Here is a 21,471-nt window from a genome sequence, read left to right as displayed (position 1 = left end):
TCAGACAAAAGTTGTATTTTTGGTTTCTAGCTTCACTGATAGATCCTGAATGTGAAAGATTGTGCATTTAAACGGTTTGTTTTTATTTGGTTTCTACAGAACAGAAAAAACTGCACTTTTTAATCATGGTTATCAGACTATTTCAGAAACTTTTTGGAATTATGTTTTTGTGCCAAGGATTTGTTTTAGCCAAAGGTAAGTTCTAACTAAATGTGTTAGTTTTGAAAGCATTATACCAGGGGTTCCCAACCTTTTTTCGATCTCGTACCACTTGGACGCTTTGTACTGCCACGCGTATCACTTCTTGCAGAACAACTAATTTAATCGAATCATATTTTATTAAGAATAATAATATTGGCCTTCTGAAATAATACTAAAGCAAATTTAATGATATTTTTGCTTTTCTTTACTGTCCACCAATTGGCTGAGCAATCATTTGCGGTAATCAACGCCCACTGTCCCACAGCGTTGTATGGCTTTTCAAAGCAACTGTGCTTCTTGTTGGCAATTGACATGACCTGTAGTTTGTAGATCGTAATGATACGAAACAACAGAAATAGTTACGTAACAATAAGAAGAGGCTTGGGGAAATTTTTTTGTAAACAAAACCAGATAAACAAAATAGAAAGTTGTGAATCCAAATTTTTGTGAAAAAAAACGAAAGCTACTCGCGTACCACTTAAAAAACCTTCGCGTACCACCGGTTGGGAACCACTGCATTACACCTTTTAACGTTGGTAGGAAACTTGGCGAAACAGACGGATTTACGAGAAATAAAAAACTATGCAAGCAATCTACATCAAAATGAAAGGCAAATGATTTGTTGATGTTACAATTTGATAATCACGATTTTGTTTGTCAGACTGGCATCTTCACAATGATTCAGAATATTTCTTCTCCACAAAACGAGTGAATTATGACAGAGCTGTGAGAGAATGTTCGCGACTAAACGCTTCGTTGGCTGATTTTTCAAGTTTAGATGGAAGCGAAGACTTTGTAAGAAAAATATTGGGACAGAAAGCACGTGAGTTAGCTATTGTATTTGGGATCTTCAGAAAACCTAAAATTTTCCGGTTTCTCTATGTTTAGATTACGAAAAATTCCTTTGTAGAAATAAACTTAGGCAAATAGCTATATACATAGACTTCCAAAAGCTCATTACAGCTATTGCTCTGCCACGCATACACTAAAGAGATCAGGGAGTCGAACCGGAACTGAACCCGAACACGCGAACCAGTTTGAGCGGTTAATTTCATTAAACCCGAACCGAACCCGAACCGCTAATTACATTTTCTGAAAACCCGAACCGGAGTTGAACCCTATATTTTGTTTGGCGTTGGACCCGAACCGGAACCGAACCAGTAAAAAATGCAGTCTGTTTTATATTTTTTCATGTTTTTAAAAACAGCGCACTGAAGAAAACGCGAGATAACGCTTATAGGGCGTGTCAAAAATTAACAGTGCACGGGCAAAATTCTTTAGGAGTTTGATAAGGCCAGGTAGATGATGGGTAGAATTAAATTGAAACGAATGGAAATTTGAACCGGTTTAAAAACCGCGAACTGGTTCAAACCGGATAATTTGTCCAAACCGGAACCGAACCCGAACCCTTAAAAACAAAACGACAAGCGGTTCGACTCCCTGAAAGAGATCTTGTTTAGACATAAAATGTTTTTTTGCACAAAATAGAAAGATGTTCGGTGCGCAGAAACAGCTTTCAGACTTCTAGACGAAATGCTTTGTTTATTATATCTCTGGTACTTAATAAAAATTTGGTATTGAAGCTACAGATTATATTGAAACGTAAAACAGCACTAAACGTACTGTTAATAACATACTTACAGTATTGATGCCAGGTATGTTAGTACACTATTTGCTTTACCGGCTGTTGTATGTAACTTAAGTTTTAACGTCCCGTTCTAGACTTACTCGGTAGGGAAGGATAAATACAAACTTTTCATTTTATGACAAGAACTGAAAACAGTGTTGCAAAATTATTTATTTGAATAAACTATAAAAGCTCGTATTTTTCAGCGTCGGAGAAAACCTTCTACTACATCAGCAACGTCACACAACACAGCAATAAAGTCGCAACCGGGTTCTGCCTTCTCACTAACTCGATACAATTCTGGCAAGGACCTTGTACGGAGAAAAACCCGTTCATCTGCAAACGAACACTAGGTATTAGGCAAAGTGAAATGAAATAGTTTCCAACAGTGCTTTTAACCACTACCATCACACAATATAATCATTGTTTGAACCAGAGGTTTTCGGAAAAGAAATGTTGCTGGGAGAGGTTTCAAAATATCGAATTAAAATTGCTGTATCGACATGAGTGATTTTTACCACCTTGAAAATTATCTGTTAAAATTACAAAAGCTATTTGGTCGCTGGCTTACGCTGAGGTATCCAGTTTGACCGGTGGTACTAAATACCGCATGTGGCCGCATGTGACCGCATGTGACCGCATGTGGCCGCATATGACCGCATGGTATACCGCATGTGACCGCATGTTATCACACGGCAGGAATCTTTGAAGGACTTAAATATGCTTTTACGAAAAAATAATTTTGCGGACTTTTGAAAGCGCTTATGGTTAGAGCTATTAGGGTTGGGTGAAGGTTTGAAATTAAAATCAATCTAGAATCTGGTCTATTTTACCCCTGAATTCTTACATTTCACATAACATAGTGCACTTTAAGAGGAATCACATGCGGTCACATGCGGCCACATGCGGTCACATGCGGTCACATGCGGTATTTAGTACTACCCCAGTTTGACCATGGATTATCTGCAACTCAACAGCGGTTTTAAACCCAGTTTCTACAGATCGATAACATAAATATATAAGTTTTAGATTGCCGATTCGTATAATTTACAAATAAAAAAGTAGAAAGTTACTTCTTCGGCAACAGGATTGAATCGCGTTTAAAACATTACCATTTGCAAAAAATAACAATTTTGGAAAAATTAAAAACACAAAGAAAACACAATCTCTTCATCAGAACTTAAGATTGATCTTTCAATGTCCGCAATACTTTCTTCACTGTTTCACTTTACTACATTGCTTTTAGGAAGCGCGTGGAGCCAGTGGACACAATGGAGCAGGTGTAAACGGAGATGCGCCAATCAGAGAGCCAGAAGGTCACGTGTTTGTGTGACGTACGACGCTCAAGCGAGATTAATTTGCGCTCCTGGCAACACCAAAATGACGCAGGTCAGAAATTGAAGAAACTTTTTAAAGTTTGAAATTCTTTCTAAAAATTAAAAAATTATGGCACTAACGTGGCTGAATCAAGCCTATTTGTTATAAGCCACATCAACTTTTTTGATTTGCCCGATGTTATCGAACCAACCTACAGGGTTTATGGCAAATATTTGCACAATGAGCAGGTCAAAATGTGTAATAGCACATCACCTAATTACCATATGGGTAACAACGGGGTTTGAACCCAGCACAATTCGACTTCTATTTTCATTTTCGCAGTGGAAGATATGTAGGGTTGGAAACTGCGCGGTATCCGATCTCGTTGACTTTATTCTTCCATGTAACGCAACTTGTGGCTTCAATGGAAGTAGAGAGGAACTTTTCCACTGCCCTGATGGGATTTTAGAACGCGGTAAATGTGAAATATGGAAGTTGGTAAATTGTGTGGGTTCGTGCGACATCAATATGAAAATTCAACTCGTCAATGACACAAACATGAGTGGAGTTTCCCAAAGGAACTTCGGAACCACAGGTAACCTTGTTGAATTAAAACGTTTTTCTTTAAGCGCTCACTGAAACCAGCCAGTCTTTCAAAGATCTCGTTATTCAGCATCAAACCTTCATAAACTATAAGTGAACTATTGGTTTAGCTGTTATTGATCTTAAAGCGGACCATGTCTATGTGAATGGCGTTTAAACCAGCAGTTTTTGTCCGCCCTAACAGTTTTCCCCACTTTTTACTGCTGATTACTCTTTTTTTTCTTGACTATTTTTTCTACTTAGATGCGGATAGGCAGAAGACAATTTCGCCTCTAGTGGTGGGAATTTCGTCAGCAGTTCCGGGTTCGATTCTCATAATTCTTATTGCGCTGTTTCTCTACAGAAGGTGGGTAATAATAGTTACAGAACGAAAAAATTATTAAAAAAAAACATTTTTGCATTAAAGCTCAACGTTAAACGATAAACCGTGTACACGATATTTGCGCTCAAAGTGTTTTATATTTATTCTTAGGAAAAGAAACCACCGAAGACAAAACAAAAAACAAGTAGAGAACGACCCAGTGGACGAAGTTGTACAAGCAACGGCTCCCCCACGTATGTTTATCTTCAATCGGACAAAAGTTCCAAAACTTGCAACAAAATCTTTACAGTTCGATTGACATAAAAATGTTTTTGCTCAAACAGTTCCAGTTAGACCGAAAGACGAGCAGCAGGTGGCGCCAGAGTTTCGCGAAAACCTATACTACGAACTTCCGCCTCCTCTGCTGAAGAAGAGTCACGAATATGTCAACATGGTGGGGCTAGAGAGCGGGAGGTATCTGGGAGTTCCCCCTATCGACCCCACGTCACCTCTGTACGCCGAGATGAAAGGATTCGTGAAGTTGAGACGAGGAAGTGATGAAGATTCGGAACCTTACTCCACTGTGGCACCTGATATGGAGTAAACGAGATCGAGTTTTTTGGGAAAATATTATGGACAAAAAATAAAAACAAAAAATAAAGAAAATTAAAGATCTAAATAACGACCCCAAATCCTTAAGATGGTTGCTAAATAATTCCCTCAGGTAAATTTAATTTCTTGTTTTGTAAAGAATGCCAAAAGAATATGGAGTAAATGAAATTGAGTTTTGATCAAATAGTCCAGTGTTGTTTGGGTTCAAAGGAACTTTGCTGGAAATTTTCGGAAAACATTTCGGACAAAAAATGCTCAATATAAATGCTAACTTAAATACGGACAAAATTCTTAGTAAAACTTGCTAAATAATTCCCTAGGTTAAGTTTAGTTTCTCATTGTGTAATGAACGCCCGCAGAAAGTCGTGGTTGTTTGGTTGGACAAATCTTTTCATCGTTTTACTGTTAAAGATTTGGGTTTTTCGTCTTTAATTCAACTTGTGTTGCTAAAACCGCATCAGTTTCTAATATTTACGTTGTGAAATGCATCCTGCCTCAGCTAATTATTCGCATTAAAAAATAACAGAGACTAATATGCAGTTCATCTGTTATGCGTCGATATCCAACAATCAACCTTTTAAGCATAATTAGGCTTAGGCGCTACTCAAGGATAAAGCCCGTACGTAAAAATTGAAAAGGACAATTATCTATAACTGCTTATTGCGTAAATACAACAAAACCAGCAAGTTCATATGAAGTAATACAAAACACGTAACGTATAAGATTCCTTGAAATGGATGTCAGTCCTTCAGCCATGTTAGTTCACTTAAACCAAGATCAAACAGGTTCATCCGACCGAGCAAGACTAGAAATTGTTGTTTTCACCAAAAGCCCCAAATATCGTGACAAAAAACACGACAGATCACTCCTTCAGCTAAGACGACTTCCGCTGTCAAGACGCGCTATGGTGACAGCATAATTAATCGACTATGACGTCACAAACAAGTTGCGTGCGATTCCACACAGACTATATTGAGCTTCTGATGAGAGTTTAAGTGTTCAATCAGAAAAGTAAATGGAATTAAAAAAACGACCAGAAGGATTTTGTGTAAAATACACAGGGCACATACTTTATGTCAGAAAGCATATACGTTGAGCTTATTTCGTGTGGATTTTTATGGCAAAACGTACAACATGCTACACCGACAGTGTACGTGCAGCAGCTTAGAACAAGATATCAAAAATATACCGCAAAGCTATGCAAAAAGGGCGTTAGAAACTTTTGATTTTGAAGTTGATTTCAGCACAAAGGTTAATAGTGGGGCATCGCAAAGTATTTTCCATTTTTAAGCTTTCGTTTCCTTTGAAGAATATTTTGTACGTCTTGCTTTGCGCGTCAGTAAATCACGCGAGGGGGCCAAAAGCCAGACTGATTCCTTATTTGGTCATGGCGCAATGATAGGAATCACGCTACGCAGCTGACGACGTTTGTTCATGGTTGTCACATCACAGTGGGATGACAATGGTAGAGAACGTTTTCCATGAGGAATGGGTTGGTGTATGGGGCTAGATTTACCCCACGACAGTTGATCTTACCCCTATACAGTAAATTTGATAAGTTTAGGTTGAAAGTTTGGTGAGCAAAAGTTACTTCAGAAATGTGGGCAAAAATGCGGTAAAGAACTTGAGGTAATGTTTGATCGTTGACATTAGCCGAGGAGCTCGATCGTTGACATCAGCCGAGGAGCTCGATCGTTGACATCAGCCAAGGATAGAAAAAACATACAAACTTCTGATGTAGAAGTTGTAAGGTTGGGAGCCGGCTAAGTAGCTCCAGCACAAAGTCGTTGAGACAACTACTGTCTGCAAGAATTGCTAAACTGAAAGCGGTTCGTTAGACACGGGTTAAAATTCAGCTTGAAAAGTGTTCTAAGAAGCGAGTAACAACGAGGAGTGCAAGTTGTTAAGAATTTAACACACAAACACCGACAAAAACAACCTACAGGCTTTAAACGAATTTGTTTATTGCTTAAAAAACGTCAAACTGGTTGCTATTTTAGAAATCGTGCGACATTTGACACAAAGTAGAAATATGATCTACTTGTTATAAATACAGCTAGGTGTTTGTCATTACATGTTTCTATGGCACGTCATCTCGTAGTTTGCGTGTTGTCGTCATATGTTTAGTTTGGTGGCAAAGTTTGGCCAGAATTCAAGCTTGTTTTGGTGAAGCAGAAGTGATGAGTAAAACTTGTGAACCGATGAATTAACTTCGTTGATTCAAAAATTTCAAACAGTCTTACAAATCTGACAACGAAATACTTGTCTATGATAAGTATTCTAAGTTGTATTTTCTAGGTTGGGCGCATTGAATGTACTGCTGTATATGGTGTAGTATGATTCTTGACGATTCCTGTAACATTATTTTTCAGGTGGTTTTAATTTAGTTGTGATGTTGATGACAGAATTCCTTTTGAGTTTGATCATATCTGTCGGTGTTTGCAATGGAAGTAAGAAACTAGTTTAACTTAGAATAACATTAACGGACTTAAACATAACTGTCTCACAAGATTTTTAAAAGTTTTGTTTTTGGTCGGCTTTTTTCTCTCTGATTTACAATGTTTTACGAATTGTTGATCTAAATGATAAAATTTAATGCATTTTAGGACAGAAACTTGTGTAATTTGCAGGTTAACCTACATATAACCTAAACGAATAATGCTAATTCAAGGTTTGGGGGCTAATCTTACATAGCCTATACACATGTTAATGCATATGGCTTGTACTTGATTTAAACGATTGTAGAAATCTCTTCGACGTTGCTAACATGGAAAGAAACAGTGAATAAAAATTAACTAAATCTAAATTTTTATGATCCAAAATATATGTAAAAGATTTAATTATAGGCTATGTTGCTTTCTCAATTAACTTGCCAGAAAATTATACATTTAATCAGTGATCGTTGACATCATGCGTACTATTTGCGGGAAAGAAACTGTAATAAACAGCAAATTTCGCATTAGAAAATGGCTAATAACTAAAAATCAAAATCACCGTGATCCAAAGTAAATGTAAAACCTTCACCCGATGCGTTTGTTTAATTTAAGCTTAAAAACACGCTCAGAGGTCGAAATTATCAGTAGTGACCTGCAAATGAACTGAAATCGAGACGACAATCTCACACAAGTGGCGCAATTTAATTGATTTTGGCAATAAGATTTTTATGGCCGTCTGGTCGTGAGAAATTTTCAATCCACGAAAACTCGGGTTGATTCAAAACCGGGAAGTTCCGCGAAAAACGGCAGAAATATACATGACGTAACTCGTCGCAAAACAACCACATGTTCGCCTCAACTGTACAGAGTTTAAAACACAAAGCTTAAATAATATTTCCTTCTCTGTGTATCAACCAAATGGAAGATTTTTTCAGCGGCGGAATTGAAACACAATGAACTTTCTAAAAACTGTTTTTAGTTTTATTATTATGTTTTTGTAATTTTTTTTGTTACAATGGTCACACGTTTATTCTACAACTTTTGCGTTTAACAAACATTTCCACCCAATAGACTGAACTGCAGAGTAGCCCAAACTATGGGGGAAGGTTGTAACCTTCAGCCAACATACAATTGGCCTCTCCGTTATAACTTAAACTCAACAATAAAAGCCTAAATCGCTTGAAACATTAAGCACTAAAGACTTTAATTATTTTAACATAAGCTTAGTTGGTTTTATAATTTTCAATTCTTAGATAAATTTTATAATTATGAGTCTGGCATTGCTCCAAAAAGCAACTTTTGAAATCGTCAACGCCATCCAACCTTACTGCAATGAAATTAACCAAATCCAAACTTTATTTCTTGCCAGGTTGGGACCGCGATGGAGAAAAGTTGTCGGAGTATTTCGTTTCAACGCAAGCAGTGGTTTACAGCCAAGCAGAACTGGAATGTCAACAGCGCCATGCAGTGATCGTTTTGCTGATATCAACCGACACCGCTGAGCACGATTACATAAAAAGCCTGCTGCAAAACACGGGTGGGAATATTATCCTATGTTTAAGTTTTAGTGACGATATTTTCCTTCACAACATAATTTTGTCAACCACTAGACTTGGCTATTAGTTTTATGTTTCGGTTGCAATGAGCCCCAAGGTCAAAATCGATCCAATTAACACTCTACTACATTTACGTCGTTATTTTACTTTCTTTGTAACTTATAGGAATGCGCACATAGGCGAAGAATGTGTGCTAATTTGTTGCACAGAATAACCGTACATATCGCAGATCTTTCATTAAACCTCTGTACCCAGTTAGTTTATTTGGTAAATCGACTTTCGAACCGAATTCGGGCTGTAAACAAATTTTCGGGTTCGGGTCTAAAGGACCAAGTCAATGTGGCAACTCTGAAAATAATTAATAACATTCAAACTTTGATATTCGCCTATTCACCGTGCCAACAAATATAAAATGTTGAAACGTCACCAAGAAGGAAATAGCTGCGCAAATTAGAAACTTTGTGGAGCCTTTAGCTTATACTACTAGTGCACCAAGTTTCAACAATATTGACAGCAAAAGTATGCGTGCAAATATATCGCTGGGAAAACTTTCCGTTGCCATTAATTGCACGATCTCCCCGGGTTTTGTTGATTTCTGTGACGAATGAAACGCAATTTGAAAATTTGTTATGTTTTGAAACGTTGCATATTTTGAGGTTTTGGTATTTTTCGGGAGGAAACCGCTGCCCTCAACAACAGTGGAAATATGCTGCAGACCAAGTGTGAAATATTGTTGTTTAATTTCCTACCATGGCAATTACCCACAAATTTGTGGAAGATTTTTGATTGGAGTAATAAACGGCTCTATAAGGCGATTTTTTTGCAAGTAGTTAGGGTCGTTGATGAAAAGCTAAAATCAAATTCAGCAATAAGGCCATTTTGCTTTTTAATTGAGATCTCTTAAAACGACAAACAGTCTAGTGAAAAGTTTTCATAACATTAACATGACATAAACTTTTCTAAATGAAAGTATAGAACCGCCCAGATATTAAGGTTTAATAAAGAAAAACGTAAACACTAATCACAACAAACAAGTTTGCTCCCACAAACCGGTTTATTTATGTTCGTGCCGCAAACAGTCTGAGCAGGACTCGTAACGTCACGATGCGATATGAGCTGGAGAATGGACGCACGAAAACCGACGGGGAAAATTCAAACTCAGCCAAAAAACAAAGCCAGACTCGCTGAAACGTGACTTGTGCTGAAATAAACACTTCATCGATCAAATATGAACGCAAAACTGGCGGGCTACTTGACTCAACATGGGGACAGTAGCTATAGGGCAGTAGTTTTTAACTTCTGGCCCATTTAAACAACCCATATTAACTGACGACCATCTTTCAACTTGATTAAAATTTTACTCTGGACAAAAGAAAGGTCTGACTTTATTAGTTCTTCCAGATTTCTTGCACAACTGGCAAACCTTCCATACGCCACACTGACACGCTTGGTAAGCAATCGTGTATCATCCAACTTTGCTGTATTTTTCTCATACCCGCAGGGGCCATTTTGTTATGTGGTCTTTTTAAGTGTTTAGTTTTATTGCTGATTAGTATTTTACTCTTATGTTTTTACATAAAAAGCTTTCCCGAACCCCCACTAAAATTGCTAACATGGTTGAAAACAGGACCTTGTACATTTTATACTAGGATATATTTGCTATAGTCTCGCATTGAATAACAATAAATCATTGGATAATTAGGTCTGTAATGTGAAAGAAATTGGTTGCGCAACTGAAGTAGATGGAAATTAATCAACTTAACCGTGACGATTTCTGCAATTGCTTAACGCTTTAAATTAATCATTTCCTGAACGTCCGAAGGCAACGCAAAGTTCACAACATCGTCAACCCACCAAACTTAGTAAGTTTCGTATCCATTCGATTTTGTCACAACACGGCGTAGCAAAGTCATGTATCAGGTCATTTCCCTGGACCCCACATGGCGGATTTTTCATTCAGCAACATTTTTGTGGCCTAAACCCGAAATCGTTTATGAGAAGCCCGTTTAGGCCCGAAAGTTTGATTGGCGTGCCTATACGTTAAAGCCTCAGGAGAGACCAACACAACAAACACAATTGGTCTTGAACAATGCGTTTTAGGGCTGTTTGACATTAGGTCAGGTCCAGCAACCGGCCTGACTTATAACTCTGGGCCAAACCCAGCTTTTGGTGCCCCTTGTCGCCTCTACGTTGGTTTGAAACTTACCATGGAACAATTACGGTGTAGTCATACTTCACCAAATGTGCCCGCTATAACAATTCAACGTTGCGCAGATATTTTTCCGACTTGGTGATTGTTTTTGTGCAATTGTGTCGCTATGTGTTCTTTCACCAAGCGAAATAAACTCAACTCAACACGAAACACCGAAGCAAACGTTCTTTACCCAAAATACTCCACACAAGATTCCTAGCTTTCCACGTAAAACCCCAAAACCGCTCCTCATAGAGTCAGAGTCGAGTCCAGAATGTGTTTTTCTATTCACACCAGGCTGACAACCTGTGTAAAGTAACGGTGTAGAATGTGAGCGGATGCGACGCTTCTTTAATGTACTGCGTAGTTTGTGAAGTTATTGGCACAGATAATTGCTTTTTTGTCATAGAAACGTTTTTATTTTCCAACTTCAAAACATAACATACCATCTTTAAACATTTCAGATGTTTACTTCGCCCGATTAGCCGGTTTGTTTGACGTCCCGGTGGGAACCATTTGCTCGGCCATCCGGAAAAACCAGACAAACACCCTTATTGTAACCAAACCCTGCAACGAGCCTCATCGTTTCGTATGCAAGCGCACAATCGGTAAGTAAGGTATTTTATGGACCATCGTATATCATCGCTTATCCTCTTGCATAACATTTTTAGATGTTTTTTACAATACCAGTGCAATTAACCTTCATATCTTTCCCATGTAATACTGGTTAGTTGTGTCAACGTCAAAACTAAGCATGAATCAAATTCAAAGATTAAACCAATTGCTCCAATTTGTTAAATGTGATGGATTAAAAGAGTTTTGCTGGGGACAGCACAAATCTTGCCCAGCTTATCCCACTTGTTCTTCTGTTGAACTATTTTACTGAAACTTTAGGTTAGGAAATGCTGTGTTGTAGTGCAATGTAATATCTCATGTTATCGGGTGGAAGGGTTTACCAAAGGAACCAAGATTTGCATTCAGGATAAGGTTTTGTCACATACCAATTTACCCCACAAAAAAACAATTTAAACTAGAGATGTACCGAATATTCGGTTTGCCGAATTTATTCGGCCGAATCGCTCATTTGTGCAAAGATTCGGTTTCGGCCGAATAATTTGTTGCGATCCGGCCGAAACCGAATCTTTTACGAACACAAATTTGAAGCGTAAAACGTGTCTTTGCTGCTTATTAAGGTCCACGCAATCTTTCACAAGCCCAAACATAACGAAAATCGCGTCGATTTTTACCTTTTTAAACACATTGTCGTTTTTCCCACTGTAGTCAAAAAAATTAGAAATTCATTGGCAGGTTGCCAATCATTCTTGAGGCAATTGTGAACCTCACAGAACTTAAATGAGGACGAAACAGAACTATTCTGCACTAATTGCCTGGTAGATAAACATTTTTTCATGTCAAACCCGTAGCGTACGATTTCGCGTGACGTCATAAATGATTCGGCCGAATTAATTCGGCAAAACCGCCGAATATTCGGTTTCGGCCGAATCGAAATTTAGCCGATTCGGTACATCACTAATTTAAACTAGATACACCAAGTTCAGGAGCCATCTTACATTTAACGTTACTAATTATTTCGATACACTGGCAAATAAATCATTCATTTTCATTGAAAAATTTCCTGCTGCACAACAACCGAAACAACAATCTGAGATTCAAACCTCATTTGCATTGGACTGAAAACAGATTTTTCTTTTTCTCATTAAATTTCATTGAAGTCAATTTACAACCCACATGTAAATAAAACAAGCACTTTTCTATGTAACCATACTTACACATTGCAATTTGAACAAAAGTCCCCGATCTTTACTGAGCTGGATTACCAGCTTTAAAATGTGTTTAAACCAATACATTACCAGTTGTTAAAAATCCTTTTAGTCTCCCAATAACCACCAATAATGTTGTGCTTATTTTTAGGAAACTCATGGGGCCAATGGGCAAGTTGGTCGGACTGTGGAAGATGTTTCGAACATAATGTTACCAGAACAAGGGAGTGTGTGTTGTACAATGCAAATGGAACAAATTATTGTCAGTTCTATGGAGAAAGACTGGAGGTTAGTAAAGCACAAAAACATATGCAAGTTTTAAACCTATACACATATCTGTTTATACACCTTATCATGTGCATTATAGCCCAAATATAATAAACAGTGACAGTTGTTTCAGCATAAGCCATCAGCAGCGAAATAAGAGGGTCAAAGATTTTTTATCTGCAACAAAGCAGGCAACTTGTTACATTTTGTTGGGCCAGTACATTCCTCATTAAACATAAAAAAGATTTTATCCCACACGAATGTTTTTGCAGCGAAAGGTCTGCAACGAAGGCTCATGCAGGGGCACGGATGTTGAATTCCTAGTAGGAGCATGTAATGCCACTTGTGGAAAGCAAGGTTGGGCCACTCAACAAATTGCGTGCAAGAAAAACATACCAATACAAACCAACTGCAAAGGAATTCATCTTGTGAAGTGCAATGGCTCATGTAACCCGCAACCACCAGTAACACCAACAACAACAAGTTCGTCAACGACTATAAGTCAAACCAGAACAAGCACCACAGAAACTTCCCCCACATCATCTGCAGGTGATTTCACATGATATGATTTAAATCTGCCACTGGGCCACAATCATGATTTCCAGCTACCCAAATTGATAGCCTGGTTTGGTCAAACTTTATCTGCAGACTTTTAACTCATCTAAACATTTACAAATAGATAACACACTCGAAAATATAAACATTTAGGTTTAAACACAAAACAAAATTCAATGACGAAAACATGACTTTTTAAATTTTTCGATAAAGTAAATGACAATGGTATTTATTTGGCAGTAATTATACCACATGATGTTGGATAATGCAAATCACTTTCATAACCTTTAAGGATCGTTAAGCATTTGCATTCATAAAATATCATTAACATCAGCCAAATATTTATGAATAAAATAAAGTTGATTCAGGATGTAGTTTGGTATAAATTTAAAGCATGCTTAAGGTATTAATCCAACCAGGCAGCAATAGTTTGTGTGTGTTACTTTAACCTTTTTGTTTCTTATTTAGCAACAACAAACAAAAGTACTTCTGAGGCCAACCTAACAACAACAGTTGGTACATCAAATAATTCCTTTGTCACTGCAGGTAAACATTTTATGTAGCAAAACTAAACTTACTCATTAAAAGGCTACTCTTAATACAAAGATTTTTCGTCTAATTACCGGAGTTAAATTTTGCTGTTCATCAGCAGTAAATAAAAATCATTAACTTTACACATCTGTAAAGCATCAAAAGGACAATCGCAAAATATGTTTATGCACGGTATTATGCAAAACAATTACTACATAACAATTTGGGTAACAACCAAACTTATTCAGCTTGGAATATGATTGCATTTCAATTGAGCTTGTGTATATTTTAGAACTAACAACAGTTGGCATGATTCCTGCGGAGAAAAACATGTACATAATAGTGGCATGTGTAATTGGAGCTCTTTTCGTCGTGGTCATTCTGATTGTGGTTATTGCCTGCTTCATGAAAAAGTAAGTGCCAACTATTTATGCAAATAATTTCCTGATATGTCATCTACTACACCCCTTACCATGTGCCAACTGCCTTGACATGTCACACTAGATGCAAAGCATGACTGAAAGTTTGAAAATATTTATTGCAAGTTTGGCTTATTCCTAACATTCCTGAGGTGAATCAGTGCATGTTAGTGAAAGACAAAAAATAGTGACACAATTGCAATAAAACATTCACCAAGCCGAAAATAGTTGCTCCACATGAAGATGTTAAGGAGGGTAAAAAAGTGAAGGGCAAATTTAACATAAAGCTATACCTGCAAAAAGCTCTCCGTTTTTAATTTCCTCAATGTTGTGGTTGCTATTTAAAAATGCCTTGTTTACACCAACTGTTTCCCTTTACTGTTAGTGTTACAAAAAAATTGGCAACGATGAAACACAATTGGTAAATGGTGGCTAAAGGCAATGTAGTTACATCATTTGGGTTTGCTCATGCTTTATGAAAAAGTTTCCTTACACCAACCTTCTTCTAATCACAAACATTACTGCCAAGGTAGTGGTGTATATAGAATACATCGTTCAGACGTTTCGACAATCTCTGTTGTCATCATCAGTGCATGTTTTCTATATACACCACTACCTTGGCAGTAATGTTTGTGATTAAACTACTTTCCAAGTCCGTGTATAGTGTTCCCAACCTTCTTCTGTTATGTTACTGTTACAAAGGTAGTTATTTAGAGACATGTACCCAGGATGGCGCACTGCTGTTAGGGTACTGGGTAGACTCAATCTTAGTGATTGTAAGCCCAAACACCTAAAATGTGTCAAGTCCCGCGTACCCAATCACATTTAACTTTGAGACAATTCTGTTTACATTTCAGGAAGCGATATGCGAAGCAGGTGATCAGCAGTGTACCTGGAGCCCCAGCTCACCAAAACTCAAACCATGATGCTCATGAAAGTGAGTAACAAGTTTAACAAGACTCACTACATCACTTATACAATTAACAATAAAAAACAAGCTGCCGAAAAATACTAAAGTTATACATCGCTTTACCAAATCCAAAATCACTGCTTATTTCAAGTAGCATACCTGAACACCAAACACAAACCAAATATTTTAAAAATACACCAACTGTATGGCAAATAAACATTAAGCATATCATAAGCTCTTTGTGCCCTAAATTGCATGAGGTTTTAACACAAACAATTTCAACACAAATGTTTACATACAAAGCAATATAAGAGTTTTTTTAACACAGTGGGTCCTTTCAACAATGACATTCCAACACCAGATGACCTTGAAGCTAATGGAAGGAGAGAATCACCTGACGGGATCAGCAATCAAAGTCAAGTTGAAACAGGTAAAATTTTTACAAAGAAAGCTGTGACTTACGTGTTAGGTTTGGGACCTTCACTAATACAGACATGCACTAGACTACACCTTTATTCAACAAAAGCTGTTTTGTTCCATATTATGCACCCTAACATTCTAAAAACTTACAATTCAGGGATGATTCTAAAGCCAATGTTATGTCACAATTTTGCAGAAAAAAAACACTGTTGAGTTGTGCAGTGTTATATTTTGCACATAACTAAATGAGATAAACAGTAACAAAAAAGTAATCAATCATACCTTTCTACAGAGCATCAAGGTGAAGAACCACATGATATTTATGACAGAGTTCCTGATGAGAACCATTATGAGACAGCAGACGATGTAACAACAAAGTTCATATTTCCTTCAAATATTGAAAACACAGCAGATCCAGAAACAAGCACTCACATCGAGGATTATGATGAAATCAAAGAAACAACCACAAAAATACAACATGAGGTGGTAGAAATACAACAAGATAAAACAAGTGATGAGGTAGAGGAAAGGCCTTTACTGCAAGACAGTGCAGATGAACAAAATACCACCACTGTTAAAATTGTGGATGACATTGGTTACGACACAATGGAAGAAGTACAAGCAGAAATGACAAAACTACAAATAAAACAAGGAATATCACCACGGACACAAACTCCTGAAACTATGACAATTCCACGAAAGTTTGCACCAGGGACAATTCCAAACGAAGTAAACTATGATGAAGTTATTTTAAAGGAGTCTCAAGGTCAAAATAACAATATTGGCGAACCAGTTGAGATTAAGTTTATTGGAATCACGGACAATTCCCAATCAACATACGAGCAAATACCTGATAAGCAGGACAATTTTAATGGATACAAAGATGAGCAAGATTTAAGAGAGGCATATGACAACCTTCCAGTTGTAAAATCTACTTATTCCAGTCTATCACTGGACAGAATACATGCATTACCTGCGAATGTTCCTCCAGAACAGCAGTTTGCCACAATTGATTACAAAATCTCATCAAATAAATAATAGCCACAGCCTAGCCACAAGTGGTAGATGTTGACATGTAAATGTTATGTGATACCTAAAACCAGAGTTCAAACATTTGTTTCCTTTTCAAGAAAGTTTTATTGAATACATTTTTTTTAAATATGCAGTAGAACTTCAATGAACTGTTCAATGTGCTATGTGGTACAGATATACAAAAGTTGTTGTATAGTTTTCGTGTTGTTTGTAATGGGTTGAGGTTAGTCAGCACAAAACAAATTGCCAGGCTGTTCGCTAAAGGACAGAAAGGTAGTTTTAAATCGACAGAGCACACACAAGCAACTCACCAAGTTTTCCAATGATTCAACAAATTTTGAAATGAAAGCTCGGTCAACAAAAACAAATTTGAAACGGCGATCCATCTGCTAGTTTTGGCGGGAAGTTGTATGAGTAAAGTTGATAGACAACTTGCAGGTCTGGGTTTGTTGCTAATATACTAATATGCAAAACGACTAACTGATGCAGGTATTATCAGTAAAAAAACGGTTTAAATTGAAATATTTGATACAAAGAGATTAAAAACCATCAAAACACATTTCACAAAGTGCGCATGCTGCGAGGTATACGTTAAAGTATTTTTTCCCATGCGACTTTTGTTGTCGTTTCAAAAATGCAAAACAGATAAAAAACATGTTTTTCCGCAAATTACTTCAAACAACTTCTAGGCAGTTGCTGTTGCCATCACAACACAAAGTTACTTGTCTGGCACTGGTAAGTTTAATTTGTCACTTACGTGTTTTACTATGTTGCAACTTTAGCATAGGAGAATATAACAGTAAATTCACTCATCAGTCGTCAGTCGTCACAGTGCATAAATTCACCAATGTACAAATAGATAGAGTCAGCTACAAGATTCGCCTCTTGTGGTTTCAGCTACACCCTTTTGTTTTAACCCTTAACGTTTATGTGCACTGTTATTATGTTATTCTTGCCACTAAATCCTATCAATTAAAAAGGAATAACATTACGAATGTATTTTTGCTGCTAACATATATATTGGGTTTCCTAAGCTTGAAACTAAACGGTCAACAGTAGGAGACTTACATAACATTTCTGTTCCAGGCACACACAATTAAAGTGAAAAGACACCATGAAATTGAGGTGGACAGTAAAGGTCAACCAATCGAAAACTGGAAGAATTACATTTACACAGTGGATTATATCGAAAAGGGACCAAAAAATTTGAAAGTTATTTTGAATGAAGATATGTTAGGTAACAAACTGGAACTGAACTGAACGTTTTAAAATTGTAAAATGTATACACCTAAATCTATGTCGTTTGGTTAAAGAAAACATGCAACAACAGCACTAGAACAATAACTAAGCCTGTTGTATAACTTTCAGCATAGAGTGCAAAACACTAGTTGGCACAATTTAATAGAACAAGGGTGAAGGCAATGCAGTTAAACCCATTTCCCTTTTTTGGTTCTTGTATCAGCTAAAATCAGTTATAGACTTGTAAAGTCTCATTTAAAAGGATTTTTCAGAATGCAAATGTGTTATGTGAATTGGTTTGATTCCTAATTATGGGTCCCCTTCCCTGAAGGGGACACATATTGTTTTTGTCCGTATTTTTTTTTCTTTTTTCTTTTTTCTGTCTAACGCTGGCTTGTGAGACGCGTTTGGTCAAGAAAGAGTGCTCCAAATTTATTCAAATTTACAGAGATGTTAGTTAATAATCCAAATTTGATCCTCCTGAAGTTTGACCCCGATTGACCCAGCGGTTCACCCACAGGCCTCCAAAACGTAAAATTTTTTAAACGGCTGTACTGACTAAAGTACAGCATCTTGGAGTTTCATGCTTTGTTGTTTGATGCAATGTAAAGTTTTTTAAAGAATTTTGTATCTTTTTTTCGGATTCACCCATTTTTTACCCTTTAAACCCCGAAATAATCGGCTTTAGGTTTAAAGGCAGAAATACATGCCCTATGGTGCAGAAATATTTGAAAAAGTTAACAATTGTTTAAGCAGGGTATTCGTTTAGTATTTAAAATTTTGTCAGTTACCTTTACAACCCATAATATGTGTATGCTATCAGTCAGATATAAGTCCCAAGGGAGGAATTCACTGGTTTACGATTAAGGCGGCAGAGCGGGAGTGCTCAGCTTGATGTCTGGACAGAGGTTTTATGAGACAGTCGTTTGGGTGATTAGAAATCAGCTGTTTTTTGTGCAGCAATGCTGTGTCGTTTTTTTGAGTTATCACACACATTTTCAGTATTGGCGCAGGTTTTACACCTAAGACGTAATTCGAACTCGATAAACGTACTTCGGTTTCGTTTATGTCAGGCAAAACATCGTTGATTAACATAAATATGAAATTTAATAAACTTAACTTTTTCGAACGCCGCGATAAATGGTCTTTAAATTCTCGTTGTCAGCTTCGCCGTCTCATAACCACGGGTCACTAAAGGTCAACTTGTAGGCATTACAACACCGTTACGAATTTTTCGTCATAACGTATCTTCTTTATTTTTGACAAATCAATTCAAGAATCAGTACTTAAGTCATGTATAAATTAGTCTAAACGGTATTGTTGAACACTAACGACTGCATGCTATTAAAAACAGTGTCAAAAGGTCATTAAACGGTCGTTTTTGCGAAACAAAGTTAAGTGAATAACAAGTTGTTATGTATACCTTTGTAGCAAACGACTTTTTTTACATAGTGTCTAATTTTCTAATACAACAGTTAAGGCTTTCTAGGAAAATTTGTGTTTAAAAACTGAACTTGAACCACAATATCAAGGTCAAAGCAAGAGATTAAATTGAATGTATTTTCCCCGTTCTTTTTTCACCGATTTTTTAGTAATTATATGACAATAATGATAATAAAAGAATACGGAAAAGAACTTTTAAAGTTAAGTTTATGCTTTGTGAAAAATTTGTCCTTAAGAATATAAAAATAACCGCCACATAGGTTTACCGTAAATCCGCATAAACACGCGTGTGGGGACCCATTCATTTTTGCTTGCAAAAACAATCATGTATGTAGATAAAATTGTGTATAGTGTAGTAAATTGGTAAATATCGTATAGAATATATAAAATGGAAGTATATCAGAAAGCCACTTTTCTAGTTTTAATAAATTACATTGTAATAAATTTAATCTTTTGCAAATGTTTTTTGTTAGATGTTGGCGTCAAAGGTGAAATTGTTGATTTACCGAAGTCAGTTTCTCGATACTTATTGCGAAACAACCTTGCAATGTATGCCTCACCTGAGAACATTAAAGAACATGTTGTGAAATATGTAAGTGTGATTTTCAAGAAAAGTTGGCTTTGTAAAGTAAAAAAATTAATGTGGGATATTTTTGTAGATTGTAATAATATGCAATTGGTCTTTACAAAAATTGCAATGATATTTTGTTGTTTAAGGAAACCAAACAAACCCAAACGATGACAGGCAGGAAAACAGCGATGTGGCTCCAACACCAGGACGTGTTCAATATTCAGCTTCGGACCGACGTTGAATGGAAACTTACCCCAGAAGTTCTGTCAAGATGTTTACTGAAGGTTTGATGGTTTTGTGAGCACAATTTTGACAATCTTCATATAAATTGGTTTTCGTATATGTCCCCCAAACCTGTTTGAATTTGTTTTGTATTACTTAGTCTGTCATTACTGTGATAAAGGCATTTTGAATGGAACATTAAAACATTGATTCCTTTTTCTAAAACTGCTGAACTGGCAAATTATTATCTTTTATATTATGTCTGTTTATTTTTACAACTTAAAAATGTTGGTTTAAATGTTGTGGATACACACACTTTTATATTGGTTTGTTGTTTATACAGCTTCTGGTGATTTATAATAAATAGTAGCATAGTAATGGGTTTTAACGCTTTGTCAAAACTAAGAACATTTTGTGCTTCCCGTAACTTTAGCTTTTCTTTATTTCAGTCAAACAAACTAAACGCACCCCCAGAAACAATCACAATGCCTGATTATGACATAACAAACTTGGATGTGGGAAAAGATGTGGAACATGAAATCAAATTATCTGTAAGTTTGGTAACTTTTAATAATTTAACTTGAAACTAACAAAAGTGGATGGTAGTTGATCTATTATAGACAGACATATGATTGAACCACATATATGCCACATTTTGTTGATAACTGAAAAATACAATTAAATGAAATACTCTCAATAATTTGGTTTATGTAAAACTAAGCACAAGTGCATGCAAGTTATCAAAAGCAGTAATCTGTTATTAATAGAAGGGATATCTACTCAGATATGCCACGTTTTTTCAATTAAATTAATATGCAATTAAATGAAATATTCTTGTAATATGCTGCAGTTTGGTATAGATTATTGGTTCCAATCTTCCAAAGGTCGTGTCCATTCAAGTAACCTTTCAGGACCATGCAATAAAACTAAATTTAAGATAAACTTGATGTCTTCATTACATTTCAACATATTTGATTTTTTGCTACAGATTAACCAAGCGGAACCAGTTACGATAAAGATCAAAATAACTGAAGCAAAAATGGAACAGCAGTAAATCTTCAGCATCTACAGGAAATCTGGTGAAAGGATTGGAAATAAACCATGAAAAACTGTTTCTATTGTCTGTTCCAAAACAATGTTGCATTTGCTTAGGAAGCTGAATGTTGATGTTTGGAATAAAGTTTTAAATGCAAATATTTCTCCTGAACTATTGGTTATTGAACTGAACAGCAACAGAC

General features: G+C 36.5%; 3 protein-coding genes and 1 long non-coding RNA gene across 4 annotated transcripts; 3 read left to right on the top strand and 1 right to left on the bottom strand.

Annotated features, from left to right (window-relative positions):
- Positions 1 to 125: 125 nt before the first annotated feature.
- LOC145234575 (uncharacterized) lies at positions 126 to 5,150 on the top strand. Its single transcript, XM_080099287.1, has 8 exons — positions 126 to 195; positions 863 to 1,024; positions 2,035 to 2,181; positions 3,075 to 3,217; positions 3,488 to 3,740; positions 3,992 to 4,094; positions 4,221 to 4,303; positions 4,394 to 5,150. Exons 1-8 carry the CDS (start codon positions 126 to 128, stop codon positions 4,651 to 4,653), a joined length of 1,221 nt encoding a protein of 406 aa, XP_079955413.1. The 3' UTR covers positions 4,654 to 5,150.
- A 1,889-nt stretch (positions 5,151 to 7,039) lies between these two features.
- On the top strand, positions 7,040 to 16,764 carry LOC145232040 (uncharacterized). The gene is made up of 10 exons (XM_080096542.1): positions 7,040 to 7,111; positions 8,466 to 8,633; positions 11,308 to 11,451; positions 12,776 to 12,912; positions 13,164 to 13,440; positions 13,915 to 13,992; positions 14,270 to 14,390; positions 15,254 to 15,333; positions 15,635 to 15,736; positions 16,019 to 16,764. The coding sequence occupies exons 1-10, from the start codon at positions 7,054 to 7,056 to the stop codon at positions 16,762 to 16,764; spliced, it is 1,911 nt and encodes a 636-aa protein (XP_079952668.1). The 5' UTR covers positions 7,040 to 7,053.
- On the bottom strand, positions 14,496 to 17,129 carry LOC145232044 (uncharacterized). The gene is made up of 3 exons (XR_013860817.1): positions 17,070 to 17,129; positions 16,009 to 16,819; positions 14,496 to 15,700 (listed from the first exon to the last, which is right to left on the bottom strand). It is a non-coding gene; the product is annotated as an uncharacterized LOC145232044 (long non-coding RNA).
- A 283-nt stretch (positions 17,130 to 17,412) lies between these two features.
- Positions 17,413 to 21,429, top strand: LOC145232043 (large ribosomal subunit protein bL9m-like). The gene is made up of 6 exons (XM_080096545.1): positions 17,413 to 17,493; positions 17,845 to 17,995; positions 19,914 to 20,032; positions 20,158 to 20,295; positions 20,683 to 20,784; positions 21,222 to 21,429. Exons 1-6 carry the CDS (start codon positions 17,413 to 17,415, stop codon positions 21,285 to 21,287), a joined length of 657 nt encoding a protein of 218 aa, XP_079952671.1. The 3' UTR covers positions 21,288 to 21,429.
- Positions 21,430 to 21,471: the final 42 nt, after the last annotated feature.

Source organism: Phallusia mammillata, chromosome 6, assembly GCF_965637545.1.
Source record: "Phallusia mammillata chromosome 6, kaPhaMamm4.hap1.1, whole genome shotgun sequence".
In the NCBI taxonomy this organism is placed as follows: domain Eukaryota; kingdom Metazoa; phylum Chordata; class Ascidiacea; order Phlebobranchia; family Ascidiidae; genus Phallusia; species Phallusia mammillata.
This window is presented reverse-complemented; position numbering and strand designations above follow the sequence as displayed.